Source organism: Salvelinus alpinus, chromosome 6 (assembly GCF_045679555.1).
Source record: "Salvelinus alpinus chromosome 6, SLU_Salpinus.1, whole genome shotgun sequence".
Classification (NCBI taxonomy): domain Eukaryota; kingdom Metazoa; phylum Chordata; class Actinopteri; order Salmoniformes; family Salmonidae; genus Salvelinus; species Salvelinus alpinus.
Genome location: NC_092091.1, coordinates 35,462,873 through 35,476,362, shown reverse-complemented (window position 1 = coordinate 35,476,362; position 13,490 = coordinate 35,462,873). Strand labels below are relative to the sequence as shown.

General features: G+C 43.0%; 1 protein-coding gene across 1 annotated transcript in view; it reads left to right on the top strand.

The window, feature by feature from the left end:
• LOC139578624 (transforming growth factor beta receptor type 3-like) overlaps positions 1-13,490 on the top strand; it is a 142,840-nt gene that overhangs the window by 40,847 nt on the left and 88,503 nt on the right. The window contains exon 3 of the mRNA XM_071406471.1: positions 12,077-12,264. Coding sequence (XP_071262572.1) covers positions 12,077-12,264 — 188 coding nt within the window. The remainder of the gene's footprint in view (positions 1-12,076; positions 12,265-13,490) is intronic.

The window sequence follows — 13,490 nt, the reverse complement described above, 5'->3', positions numbered from 1 at the left end:
TTGAAAAGGACGTGGAGCTCCATGAGCAATGAGCGTGACTTCCGACCGCTCAACTCCGCTCAAATACTCTGGTCTCTACCCCTATGACCTATGAGTCCATACTTGTTTTCTAGCCATGTTCACAGTTTTATCATCTTCACTATGTCCAGCGAGGATGTAGTCAGCACCCAGTATCAGTAGAGACATAATATCACAGACATAAAAATCTCTAGTCTGGTACACACGTTCACCTGGCTATCCCATCTGTCTCACTTTACACAGTGGCTCCTGTGTTCCTGGGGGAACTAGCCATGTCATCCATCACTTCAAAGGATAAAGATGTATGTCTATATTCATGCAGGGTTAGAGAGAGACATACCAAGACCAACCTATTTACATACAGGGATAGAGAGAGAGAGATACCTTCTGAAAGTATTCACACCCCTTTACTTTTTCCACATTTTGTTGTGTGACAGGGTGAATTTAAAATGGATTACCTTGAGATGCTGTGTCACTGATCTATACACAATACCCAATAATGTCAAAGTGTAATTTTGTTTGTAGAACATTTTGGAAATTTTATAAAAAATGTAAAGCTGAAATGTCTGGAGTCAATAAGTTTTCAACCCCTTTGTTATGGCAAGTCTAAATAACATCAGGAGTAAAAATGTGCTTAACAAATCGCATAATAAGTTGCTTGGACTTATTCCGTGTTCGATAATAGTGGTTAACATGATTTTTTGAATGACTCTGTACCCCACACATACAATTATATGTAAGGTCCTCAATCGAGTAATGAATTCCAAGCAAAGATACAAACACAAAGACCAGGGAGGTTTTTTAATGCCTTGTAAAGAATGGCACTGATTGGTAGATGTGTGAGAAAAAAGAAGCAGACACTGAATATCCCTTTGAGCATGGTAAAGTTATTCATTACACTTTGGATGGTGTATAAATACACCCAGTCACTACAAAGACACCGGCGTCCTTCCTAACTCAGTTGCCGGAGAGGAAGTAAAATGCTCAGAGATTTCACCATGATGCCAATGGTGATTTTTAAAATGGTTACAAAGTTTAATGGTTGTGATATAAGAAAACTTAGGATGGATCAACAATATTGCAATTACTTCACAATACTAACCTAAATGACAGAGTTAAAACGAAGCCTGTACAGAATAAAATATTCCAAAACATGCATCCTGTTTGTAAAAATGTTGCCAAGCAATTCACTTTTTGTCCTGAATACAAAGCGTTATGTTTCGGGCAAATTGTACACAACACATCACTGAGTACCACTCTTCATATTTTCAAGCATGGCTGCATCATGTTATGGGTATGCTTGTCATCGGCAAGGACTAGGGAGTTTTCTGGATAAAAATAAACAGAATACAGCTATACACAGAGTCTAAATCCTAGAGGAAAACCTGCTTCAGTCTGCTTTCCAACAGACACTGGGAGACAAATTCACCTTTCAGCAGGACAATAACCTAAAACATAAGGCCAAATCTACATTGGAGTTGCTTACCAAGACAACATTGAATGCTCCTGAGTGGCCTAGGTACAGTTTTAACTTAAATCGGTAAGACATTAAAATAGATTTTAAAACATTTCTAAAAACGTGTTCACTTTGTCATTAGCGGGTATTGTGTGTAGATGGGTGATATAAAAAAAAAAAAATTTAATCAATTTTGAATTCAGGCTGTAACACAACAAAATGTGGAATAAGTCAAGGGGTATGAATACTTTCGGATGGCATTGTGGACTTAGTGGAGTGCTAATGTCTATCTCCGCTCTCTAAACTTAATCTAATTAGATTTGCAATGCATATAGATGTTTTAGTACAGTAACAGACGTCCTTTGCACCCCTACACAGTCAGTATAGTGTTGATTATCTACTTGCCTTATTCTGTGTCAGGAAAATAATTGACTCACGGATTCCTCTTTCCATTGTTTCTAAGCACTGGATTATTAAGTCAGCACAGTAGACTGGATTTATATATTTTTTACAAGGGTGATCTAAACGGTTAAGGTATATTCACATTCTAGCCCACTTCTGTATGAATCCACCTCAGGATGTACAGTTTCTGCAACTATGCCTGTGTATAAAATCATAAAAGTTAGCCATTCCTAGGCTGGGTCTGTTTATTATCACTTGATTGAAAGATGGGTCTTCATTTGGAGTGACTATTTCAGTCGTACGTCAATGGCTCAATTGTTAGTGTAATTTTTATGGACACAGATGTAGGACGTATGACTAGTATCCACACACCTGGTAACCCACTTGGAGATGGAACAAAGATTCATTTTAATATTTTCCTCCCCCTTAGTTTTTTCCTTATGCAAATCTCCACAGACAAAGCATGCTATCAAGCTTATTATGAATCTTATTTTGCAGAGTGGCAGCCCTTTCAATTATAACTATAATTCTGTTGTTTATTACCATTGTTTCACAATAGCTGGTGCCATTTTGTCAAATCAGATTTATTCGTCAAATAAGGGATTGTTTGTGTGAAGTTGGACCGTGAACAGGTTTTTGGGACTCTTGCTCTCAGATTTCACGCTTTGATGGGAAAGTTTAACGACTTCCCTGACTGACAGCCCCCGTCTCCTCCCCCACCTCACATCGCCTGACTCCTCCGTGTCTCCACATTTATCCTGCTCCAACCAACTTCCTCCCTACCGTGCTTCCAATTTTACAGGCACAGATTGGTTCATGATGAATCCATATTTCACAGCTAGCAGACAGAATGAATTGAGCAAGTACTATCCCTATGAAAAGATTTATTCGCTTCCTGTATTTGTGGCCCCTGGCTAACTCAGTGCTGAGTGAGTTACTGTTATTGTCAGCGCTGTGGCCCTAGCGATTGTGTAGTTCCAAACTAAAGCTCCTTAGATTAACATGACAGGGCAGAATATTGCTTTCCCTAAACTGGTTTGCATGGTCCACGGACCCTGGGAATTTCTGCTAGGAGAGGAGGACCAATGAGATTGCAGGATAGAGATAATCCCTTGGTCCATATGGGAACTGAGATACCACAGGTTTAATCCTGCCTTTCAATGTCTTTGTATAATTAAACAAATGTTTTAAATCCTGTCGCTGTCCGTCCTGTCTCCCTGTAGCGCTGTCTTAGGTGTCTCATAGTACGGACATTGCAATTTATTGCACTGGCCACATCTGCAGTCCTCATGCCTCCTTGCAGCATGCCTAAGGCACCTTCACGCAGATGAGCACGGACCCTGGGCATCTTTCTTTTGGTGTTTTTCAGAGTCAGTAGAAGGGCCTCTTTTGTGTCCTAAGTTTTCATAACTGTGACCTTAATTGCCTACCGTCTGGAAGCTGTTAGTGTCTTAACTACAGTTCCACAGGTGCATGTTCATTAATTGTTTATGGTTCATTGAACAAGCACGGGAAAAAGTGTTTAAACCCTTTACAATGAAGATTTGTGAAGTTATTTTGATTTTTACAAATTATCTTTGAAAGACCGGGTCCTGGAACAAGGGACGTTTCTTTTTTTGCTGAGTTTATTTTGTGAAACACACGGTGTAAGAATTAAAGCTGTGTAAAGGTATCTCTTTACAGTGACCTTCATATCCTTCTGAAGATACACTACATGACCAAAAGTATGTGGACACCTGCTAGTCAAACATCTCATTCCAAAATTATGGCATTAATATGGAGTTGGTCCCCCCTTTGCCAAAACAGCCTCCACTCTTCTGGGAAGGCTTTCCATTAGAAGTTGGAACATTGCTGCGTTGACTTGCTTCCATTCAGCCACAAGAACATTAGTGAGGTCGAGCACTGATGTTCGGCGATTAGGCCTGGCTCACAGTCTGCGTTCCAATTCATCCCAAAGGTGTTCGATGGGGTTGAGGTCAGGGCTCTGTGCAGGCCAGTCAAGTTCTTCCACACCGATCTCGACAAACCATTTCTGTATGGACCTCGCTTTCTGAAAGGGGGCATTGTCATGCTGAAACAGGAAAGGGCCTTCCCCAAACTGTTGCCACAAAGTTGGAAGCACAGACTTGTCTAGAATGTCATTGTGTGCTGTAGCGTTTAGATTGCCCTTCACATGGAACTAAGGGGCCCGAACCATTAAAAAAAAGTCCCAGACCATTATTCCTCCTCCACCAAACTTTACAGTTGTCACTGCATTGGTGCAGGTAGCGTTTTCCTGGCATCCGCCAAACCCAGATTCTGTGACGTTGCTTCCAGGCATTTGGAACTCGGTAATAAGTGTTGCAACCGAGGACAGACGATTTTACGCGCTTCAGCACTCGGCGGTTCCGCTCTAGCAGGATTTTGACGAACTGACTTGTTGGAAAGGTGGCATCCTATGACAGTGCCACGTTGAAAGTCACTGAGCTCTTCAATAAGGCCACTCTACTGCAAATATTTGTCTATGGAGATTATATGGCTGTGTGCCAGATTTATACACCTGCCAGCAACGGCTGTGGCTGAAATAGCCAAATCCACTAATTTGAAAGGTGTCCACATACTTTTGTGTATATACAATAGTCTACTGCTGAGGGATGCTTGGAACAAGACACATACGAGTGTGTGTGTGTCCATATGTGCACATGTCTGTCTCTGAATGTGTGTGCGGGCGTGTGTGTATGTGTGCACACGCTGTGTTTGTGCGTGTGTGTGTTGTGTATAGTGCGCTGGGGGAAGGCTCTGTTTGTTTCTCTTCGGAAATGGCTTTGTGGGAATATCAGATATGTTCCTAACGGGCACATGGTATGACATCACATCCTGTACCCAAGTCTTGGCATGTCACCAGCAGCATGTTGAAGCAACAGAGTGCATTTCATGGAAACTCTGGTCAAAACAGTGCGCTGTATAGGGAATAGGGTGCCTTTTGGGGCGTATCCAGTGTCTTTAAATACGTCTTAAGCGTGTTGGCTTATAGAGTATTTATACAGTCTCTGAGACTGAAGTATCCTTTTGAGTTTTCTATACGCTCACATCCTGACTCTCCTCCTAGTACTAACCCTTTTGTGAGCGATCCCAAACTATCCACGTTCCCCAGTCTTCAACATTAGTGTAATAATCAAAGCACTCAACAAGCCTACACTACAGAATACATTTCAGTTCACATATATATCTTCTGAGTAGAGACTGATATACTGGGACCACCTGATTTTAATCGGTGTATGCTTAACTGTAATTCACAAAATAGGCATAACCAGACAAGCGAACTTCAGTAGATATAATATGTATTGTAAGGGGTATAACGGTTGACAACTCCATTGTGTCCTCCTCCCAGAGTGCTAAGAACCTTGGCGTGATCCTGGACAACACCCTGTCGTTCTCAACTAACATCAAGGCGGTGACCCGTTCCTGTAGGTTCATGCTCTACAACATTCGCAGAGTACGACCCTGCCTCACGCAGGAAGCGGCGCAGGTCCTAATCCAGGCACTTGTCATCTCCCGTCTGGATTACTGCAACTCGCTGTTGGCTGGGCTCCCTGCCTGTGCCATTAAACCCCTACAACTCATCCAGAACGCCGCAGCCCGTCTGGTGTTCAACTTTCCTAAGTTCTCTCACGTCACCCCGCTCCTCCGCTCTCTCCACTGGCTTCCAGTTGAAGCTCGCATCCGCTACAAGACCATGGTGCTTGCCTACGGAGCTGTGAGGGGAACGGCACCTCCGTACCTTCAGGCTCTGATCAGGCCCTACACCCAAACAAGGGCACTGCGTTCATCCACCTCTGGCCTGCTCGCCTCCCTACCTCTGAGGAAGTACAGTTCCCGCTCAGCCCAGTCAAAACTGTTCGCTGCTCTGGCACCCCAATGGTGGAACAAACTCCCTCACGACGCCAGGTCAGCGGAGTCAATCACCACCTTCCGGAGACACCTGAAACCCCACCTCTTTAAGGAATACCTAGGATAGGATAAAGTAAACCTTCTAACCCCCCCCCCTTAAAAGAGTTAGATGCACTATTGTAAAGTGGTTGTTCCACTGGATATCATAAGGTGAATGCACCAATTTGTAAGTCGCTCTGGATAAGAGCGTCTGCTAAATGACTTAAATGTAAATGTAAATGTAAGGGGTAGAGTAGAGACTGATAGAGATTGAGAACTAGACCAGTCCTGTTACTGGCTGCTTGTGCTTCTCAACTCCCACAACCTCAGTTCTAGGTTAAGGTTGAGTGGAGTTGCAAGGAGTTATGCTCATCTGAGTCAGAGTGCATTTTTATCTGTCAGTGTCAGAGCCTCCCCCATACGTGACCTCTCTCGCTCTCGCTCTCTCCCTCTCACTCACTCTCACTTTCTCGCTCGTGTCTTTTACTAGACTCCTGGTTTGATGTGTGAAGATGTGAACTCCTTTGGTTTCTACCCTGCCTAAATTCAGTCACCCAAACAGTCGTCATCTCCTCTTGATGCTTTTCCCAGTAGTACTATATATCGCAGTCGGCATATTCATTCATTCTTTATCCCAAAAGGCACCCTATATACGCATACTATATACTATACGCATACTATATAACCTAGTCAGAATATTCAGATATAGAGAGTATCTGACTTACTTACTTACTTACTTACTTACTTACTGGAGCGGGAAAGAGAGAGAGTCAAAGGCACAGCAGGAGGGAGGTTATCAGCTCTGTTTAATTTTCTCTGGCATATTTTTACTTTGGCCGTGAAGCATGTGTGTGGGTGGCTTATACGTCTCCCTCGACTCACAGGACTTAATTGAAACTGTGGCTCATACGCTAATGTAAGTTATATAACAAATGCCTTTTCAGTACTGTTACCCCATGATGCAAAACAACAACCCGAGTGACATTTTACATTTAGCAAATGGTTTCAGGAATGAGTTATTTCAGTCACCCTTCATACTGGAACCTTCCACAAGATGTGATGATTATACCATATGTAAAAAATGTTCACATCTAAATGTGTTAACTTAAGGTAGAATATCTATGTAAATATGTAGGTCAATAGCTGTAACAGTTGTTGTCTGTTGGCCTTTGCCCTCTATAAACAGGTGCGTGTGGGTGTGAAAGAGAGAGGCGTATACTTTTCAGTCAGGAAGTTGAGGTAGCAGCAGAAACATGTCACCTTTTATGCATCCATTTATCTTGTATGTCTACCATCAACGACAGTACATCCTCTCTGTATCTGGAACCTCATCTTTCTGTTACTTACTTTAGTTACTCATTTATGATATCAGAGAATGATTTCCTAGTGAAGGTATGCTACCCTGAACCCTTGAAAGGAAACAGGAGTTTAACGTTCTAGATCAGTCAGTTGTATCAGCTCTGAAACTGTTGAGGTACACAGAAAGGTTTTCTGTGGGTTTTGAGTATTAACTTTGGACAGTTTTGTGTTTTCTGGTTGTGGATAGGTCTGGGTGTTGAGGATAGTAGGATGTTGAGTCTGTGGGTCCAGGCCATACCTGGCAGGACCAGACCATGCTGTCTTCACTCAAACGGATGTGCTCTCTATCCCACATGCTGCACTCCTGCAGGGTCTTCTGTCTGTCTCATCCCTGTCAGAACCCAAGCTGAGACAGGAAGAGACAGTCCTGTGGAAACCACACTCTAAATAATTATTGGCTAAAAACAACCTAATTTGGGTTAAATAGTGGACAGAACACATGTTGGGTTATTTTGACCCAGCTAGTTAGGTTGTGTGAATAACCAAACAAATTGGGTTGTTGGGAGTACCCAAACATGGGTTAATTTAACCATCAGTTGGGTATTTTTTACTCCCATGCTGGGTTGACATAGGGTCTTTTTTAATGTAATCCTTAGGTTATTTTCAGGAGGCGTGGCTTATTAGGGGTGTGTCTTTCAGCTAGATCGTATTGGCACCGTGAGAGTAAATGTCATTCCTGTTCATCATCTTAAGTTTACATACTGCAATTTCTTTATTGTACACATTGTTGTATAATATTTAGATTATGTGTTCATATATTATAATAATATATACCATCTCGTATCCCAGCAATGGGATTTCCGTAGGCTTTCTGGGAACTCATACACTTTTGTAAGCGTCATTTGAAGCTACAAAAATGTCAATGCTCAACCTTACCATGTGATAACTATGCAGCAGAACGGATGAACAGGAATGACATTTTATCTCATGGCTGACTAAAAATAACTGTCTGTATGCCACGCCCATACCAAACTACGCCTCCAGTCTTCTGATCTGACCCGCTGGATCAGATCTCAAAAATCCAGCACCCAGCATTAATAACTTATTCTCCTAACCAAAATCTGAGATAAATATTTTGCTGTTACGGTAGATATCGCAGATTGAATATCACTTCTTACTGTCAGATATCACTGGATCTGCTGGGCTTAGGTCTTGGAGTCTGCTGTCTGTTTAGTGAATTGTCTTGTGGGCACTCTGGTTCGGGGTTGTTTTTCACGTGGAGTGAACAACCACTTCTCTCATTCTTCTCTGTGGGCGTTTGTTCGGCCTGGCCAGCCAGAGCGGCTAGCAGCTGCTGGACAGGAGCGATAGAGGGAGAGATAGAGAGAGGTACAGACAGTGATAGAGAGAGAGGTACAGACAGTGATAGAGAGAGAGGTACAGACAGTGATAGAGAGAGAGGTACAGACAGTGATAGAGAGAGAGGTACAGACAGTGAGAGAGAGAGAGAGGTACAGACAGTGATAAAGGGAGAGAGAATGAGGTATAGACAGGGGGAGAGGGATCAGACAAGGTGACAGAAGAGACAAAGCTGTGGCAAGGCCACAAGTCCCCCCCCCCCCGTGGAGGCTCCAAACTGTGATGACCATACCAGATGTGCAGGATTAGACTCCAGTTGGTTTCAGCTACACAGAAAAATATAAATAATACCAGGATATTATGGCTATAATAGAGGATTTTTGTGTAAGTACATGTCTATTAAAGTTCCTGTGTGTAAATATAGTAAACTAAGTTCCCACTTGTCAATGTCCAAAATACATAATTGTTTAATAATGTTGTAAATATGGCTGGCCATAGATGAATATGTAATACACAAATAATCAGAGCTGCTTTCTGAGTTTGTATCTCTTTGTCTTCGTTGTACACTTAATTGTTGGGGGAAACGATGCTCGTATTGTTGCTCTATTTATTGCATCTTGGCCAAAACCATTGAGTCCTGATATGATTTTTAACAAGATACCCTGGATCTCCAAAACATTATTCTATGGGATGGAAACACTGTCTTTGTTTATTACCCACAGCTGCATTTGTGTTTAGGGTTATAAAACAAATGCTTGGTTTCCTTCAATTATTGTCCAAGTCTTCTGGATTCTTTTCTTCCAGTACACTGTATTGTCTCAGTATAGCCCTTTTTTCCATGAAGTTAAATAAAGAAACAACATCATTGCCCAACAAGTATCGTAATCTCTTGGCCGTCTTCCAAAAAGGACAATTTTCTGTCTGGCTGATGGGGTGGTTGTTATTCCACTGTGTGGTGTGGGGGAAAAAGTGAGTTTAAGTGCTGTGAGATGAGGACTGAAAGGGTGAAGGTTGATGACTTTGGTGCGAGAGGGACCGGTGTGTACTCCTAGGGGAGGAGAACGGGGTAAGGAGAGGTGGGGGGTGGGGGACAGACACAGAGAGGAAGGTACGCATGTCTCAGGCTTTGTGCGTAGAACATGTGCAGTGTGTGTGTGTGTTTGTGTGTACAGTACTGCAAAACAATAGCTGCACTCAGAGAGAAACCTTCCTCTAGCAACCCACTGTTGAGGTACAGTATTTATTTCAGAGACAGAGGAGTTTTAAAGTTATCTCCCCTGTCTTTAACTTCTCTTTAATTATTTACAAATGTTCCCCACTGATTGCCATCGGCAACCATAGCGTGTTTATCGTGCAGTGTTTGAAATGTGAGCAGGCCCTGCGCTGGCTGGCGCAAGGCGAGTCTGTAGGGCTGGCAGGCAGAGTAAGTGTAGGGACTGACCTACAGGAGGAAAGCCTGGCCACAACCAGTCCCCTGAGACACAGTTTCTCTAATGGAAACGGCCTGTCCAACGCCTTGCACAAAACCTCAGGGCTGTCTGTGTGTGTGTGTGTGTGTGTTTTAAGTAGGTAAAATCAGTCAAAAGTAGTGCACTATATAGGGCAGGGAGTTAGAATAATAGAATACACAAGGTGCAATTTAGAAATGTGGTTGTGCATCAGCAGTCACTTAATTAGCTCATGTCAGCAATTTGTATTTAGATTGGTAAGTTAGTCTAGCGGACAGCTATCTAAACTTGTAGTAATTATGGTCGAAATACCGATCGGGGTGGGGCCCATTGATCATCAATTCTCATATTAAAAACTGCAAACAGGGTGGAGGCAAAACTGTGGGCTCCCGAGTGGCGCAGCGGTCTAAGGCACTGCATCTCAGTGCTGGAGGCGTCACTACAGACCCTGGTTTGATTCCAGAGGGTATCACAACCGGCCGTGATTGGGAGTCCACATAGGGCGGCGCACAATTGGCCTAGCGTCTTCCGGGTTTGGCCGGGGTAGGCCGTCATTGTAAATAAGACTTTGCTCTTAACTGACTTGTCTAGTTAAATAAAAAATAAATATTACAGGAAATTAGCTGTAAAACTGCAGATTTTTCTCTCCGCCCCATGCCAAAATGTGTGGAAATGCAGGATTTTTTAAAATCTTCTCTTTGCTGTTATGAGGGGGGCCGCTAAAATGTTTTACTTGCAAGGTGGGGTTGGGGTTTCACCACGCTGGGACTTAGCTCTGCATGCCTGACAGGGCTCGTTAGTCCTACTGTTCCTCTCCACATGACAGCCATGGATGGATGGACGGACACAGGGAGAGGAAAGGGGCAGATGGCCTTATTTTTGGACCACTGCCCTCAGGAAATTAGTCTATCTATGGCAGTCCGAGATTTAGATGTAACCTATTTATTATAATTGACTTTGGCTATCTTCAGTTTTTAGTAATTATACCTCACAATGTTACCTGAACCACCTATTAGGCTAATCATTGTGGAGTGAAATGAAAACAAGAATACAAAAGCGAGATTCTGATCCATAGAGAGAAATTTATCCCACTGCCTCCAACATAACAATACTTTTTTTTTTTTACTTTCGAGGAAGTGTTGTTAACAAGTTGTGCTCGTTATGGTCAATTACATGATCCCTGCTATAGTCCATCCGTTCTTGTTATCCTCCAATTCCAAGGTCACCAGTCTTTTCAGTGCTGCAGGGCACGCGCACACACACACACACACACACACACACACACACACACACACACACACACACACACACACACACACACACACTGTAGAACAATCTGACAGGCTTCTCGCTTCAGACTCTCACAGGGACACCTCCAGTGCCAGCTCTCCACAGCAACTTCTATAATTGACCCCCCAGTCATAACGGCTAATTATGGGTTGTCCAGAGCCAAGAGCACTACACTGTGAAGTCTGGTCCACCTCCTGTAGTGATTAGAGAATTAAGAGAAGGCCCGATTTGGACAATTTTAAGGGAAAAGAGAAAGAAATTAAAGTGACATAAAGGGGATTATAATTGGGGGGCTCTTTTGGGTCATCTTGATTATAGGTCTGACACGTAACAGCCTGTAGAAGCTTAGCTAGACACTGCTTTGTTCAGAGGCGCGGCCAGTCTGTGTTAGTGGCCTGTTGAGGGTCAGAAAGCATGGTGCTGCTCTTTGTTGAGAAGCCAGTCTGCTGTGTAGTGGGCTGTGGACTGGAGAGAATGGCCTACTTTGAGAAGTAGTGAGCTTTGTGCCCGGACAATGTGCGCGGGCAGTCTTATTTTGCTACGCCCAATGTAGATAATGATTATGCCACTCATTATGGTTGCATGCGGACATTCCTTTATTTGCCCTCATCATTCATAAAAGAGCAGCTGATTCATACACTCTAATTATGAACAGTCTATAAATTGTTTCCATAGCCTCCGTATAAAGTGCTCTCCAGTTCGTTGGACCGAAGCTGCAGTGTGGAAAACTTGCCTCTTGTGTTTGTTGGCTTTTTTTCTTTAGAACTTCAGTTGATGTTAAAGTGTACGTGTTTCTTTTCATGCAGATTCTCTAGCTACACGCTGGTGATCTTGGATTCTTGAAAAACAATTGCATGAGTTGGCACTCATCTCCTTTTTATTTTCTGCCCCACAGGCCCGTTGTCACGCAGCCCGTGTGAGCTGCTGCCAGTCGGCGTAGGCCACCCGGTGCAGGCCCTGCTAAAGAGTTTCACGGCCCTGTCAGGCTGTGCCTCCCGCGGCACAACAGGACTACCTCAAGAGGTCCACATCATCAACCTGAGGGGCCACGGTCCTCAGAGGCCAGACCACAAGACTACAGAGGTCAGATACTTGTATATAATGTAACCACCTATATACAATACAATGTATAACAATATGCTGTATATAATATGACGGACCAGAGGACACACCTGCAGAGGTCAGTCACCCACCTGGCTGAGCTAACCCAGAACAGCCACACCAGGTCCAGGGAGTCATATACATATACTGTAGTCTCACGCTATCCTCACCTGTGTATACTGTTATAACTGTAACCCAAAGTGCACACCTCTGTCAGACAGCTAAACATCCAACGTGCATCCCAGCATGCTGTTTCTACCGTAACATTAACACGGATGTCAACAAAAACACTGGTGTCATTTTGAGTTTAGTGGCCTCAGCAGGTGAGCACATGTAAAAAAATAAACGTCACCTCGTCTTTTTTATCTCGATCCGTATCGTTCCATGGCCAGTATGCCATCCTAAGAAAGTAGACAACAGTGTGGGTTGGCATTCAGGTTTAAAGAACCAAGTTAATTGATGCCATAATGACTGGAAGTCTGTTAAGTTAGGCTAACTCAAGAGCTTTCTGGGGAGAGGTGCGTCATTTCTGGTTTACTTTATCATTGGTCAGCAGCTGCTCTGCTCACATTCAGTCAGAAGATCACAAAATGTTATTAACACGAGAAGGAAGAAATAGAAATAGAAAAGATAGTGGACACCCTCCGCTTCTCAAATTGTACTCGTTCCAAGAATAACAGCAGCTTTAACTGAGGATGTTTACATAGTACTTTACTTCTCATCTGTATATACTGTATTCTATTCTACTATATTTTAGTCAATGCTACTCCGACATTGCTCGTCCTAATATTTATATATATCTTAATTTCATTATTTTACTTTTAGATTTGTTTGTATTGTTGTGAATTGTTAGATACTACTGCACTGTTGGAGCTAGGAAAACAAGCAGTGCTCAGTGTAGGGGAGATTTTACAATACACAGTAGTTACAGTTGATGTCAGAAGTTTACATACACCTTAGCCAAATACATTTAAACTCAGTTTTTCACAATTCCTGACATTTAATCCTAGTAAAAATTCTCTGTCTTAGGTCAGTTAGGATCACCACTTTATTAAAAAAATGTGAAATGTCAGAATTGTGAAGTGCACCAGTCTTTCCTGCAGCAAAACACCCCCACAACATGATGCTGCCACCCCCGTGCTTCACGGTTGGGATGGTGTTCTTCGGCTTGCAAACCTCCCCCTTTTTCCTCCAAACATAACGATGGT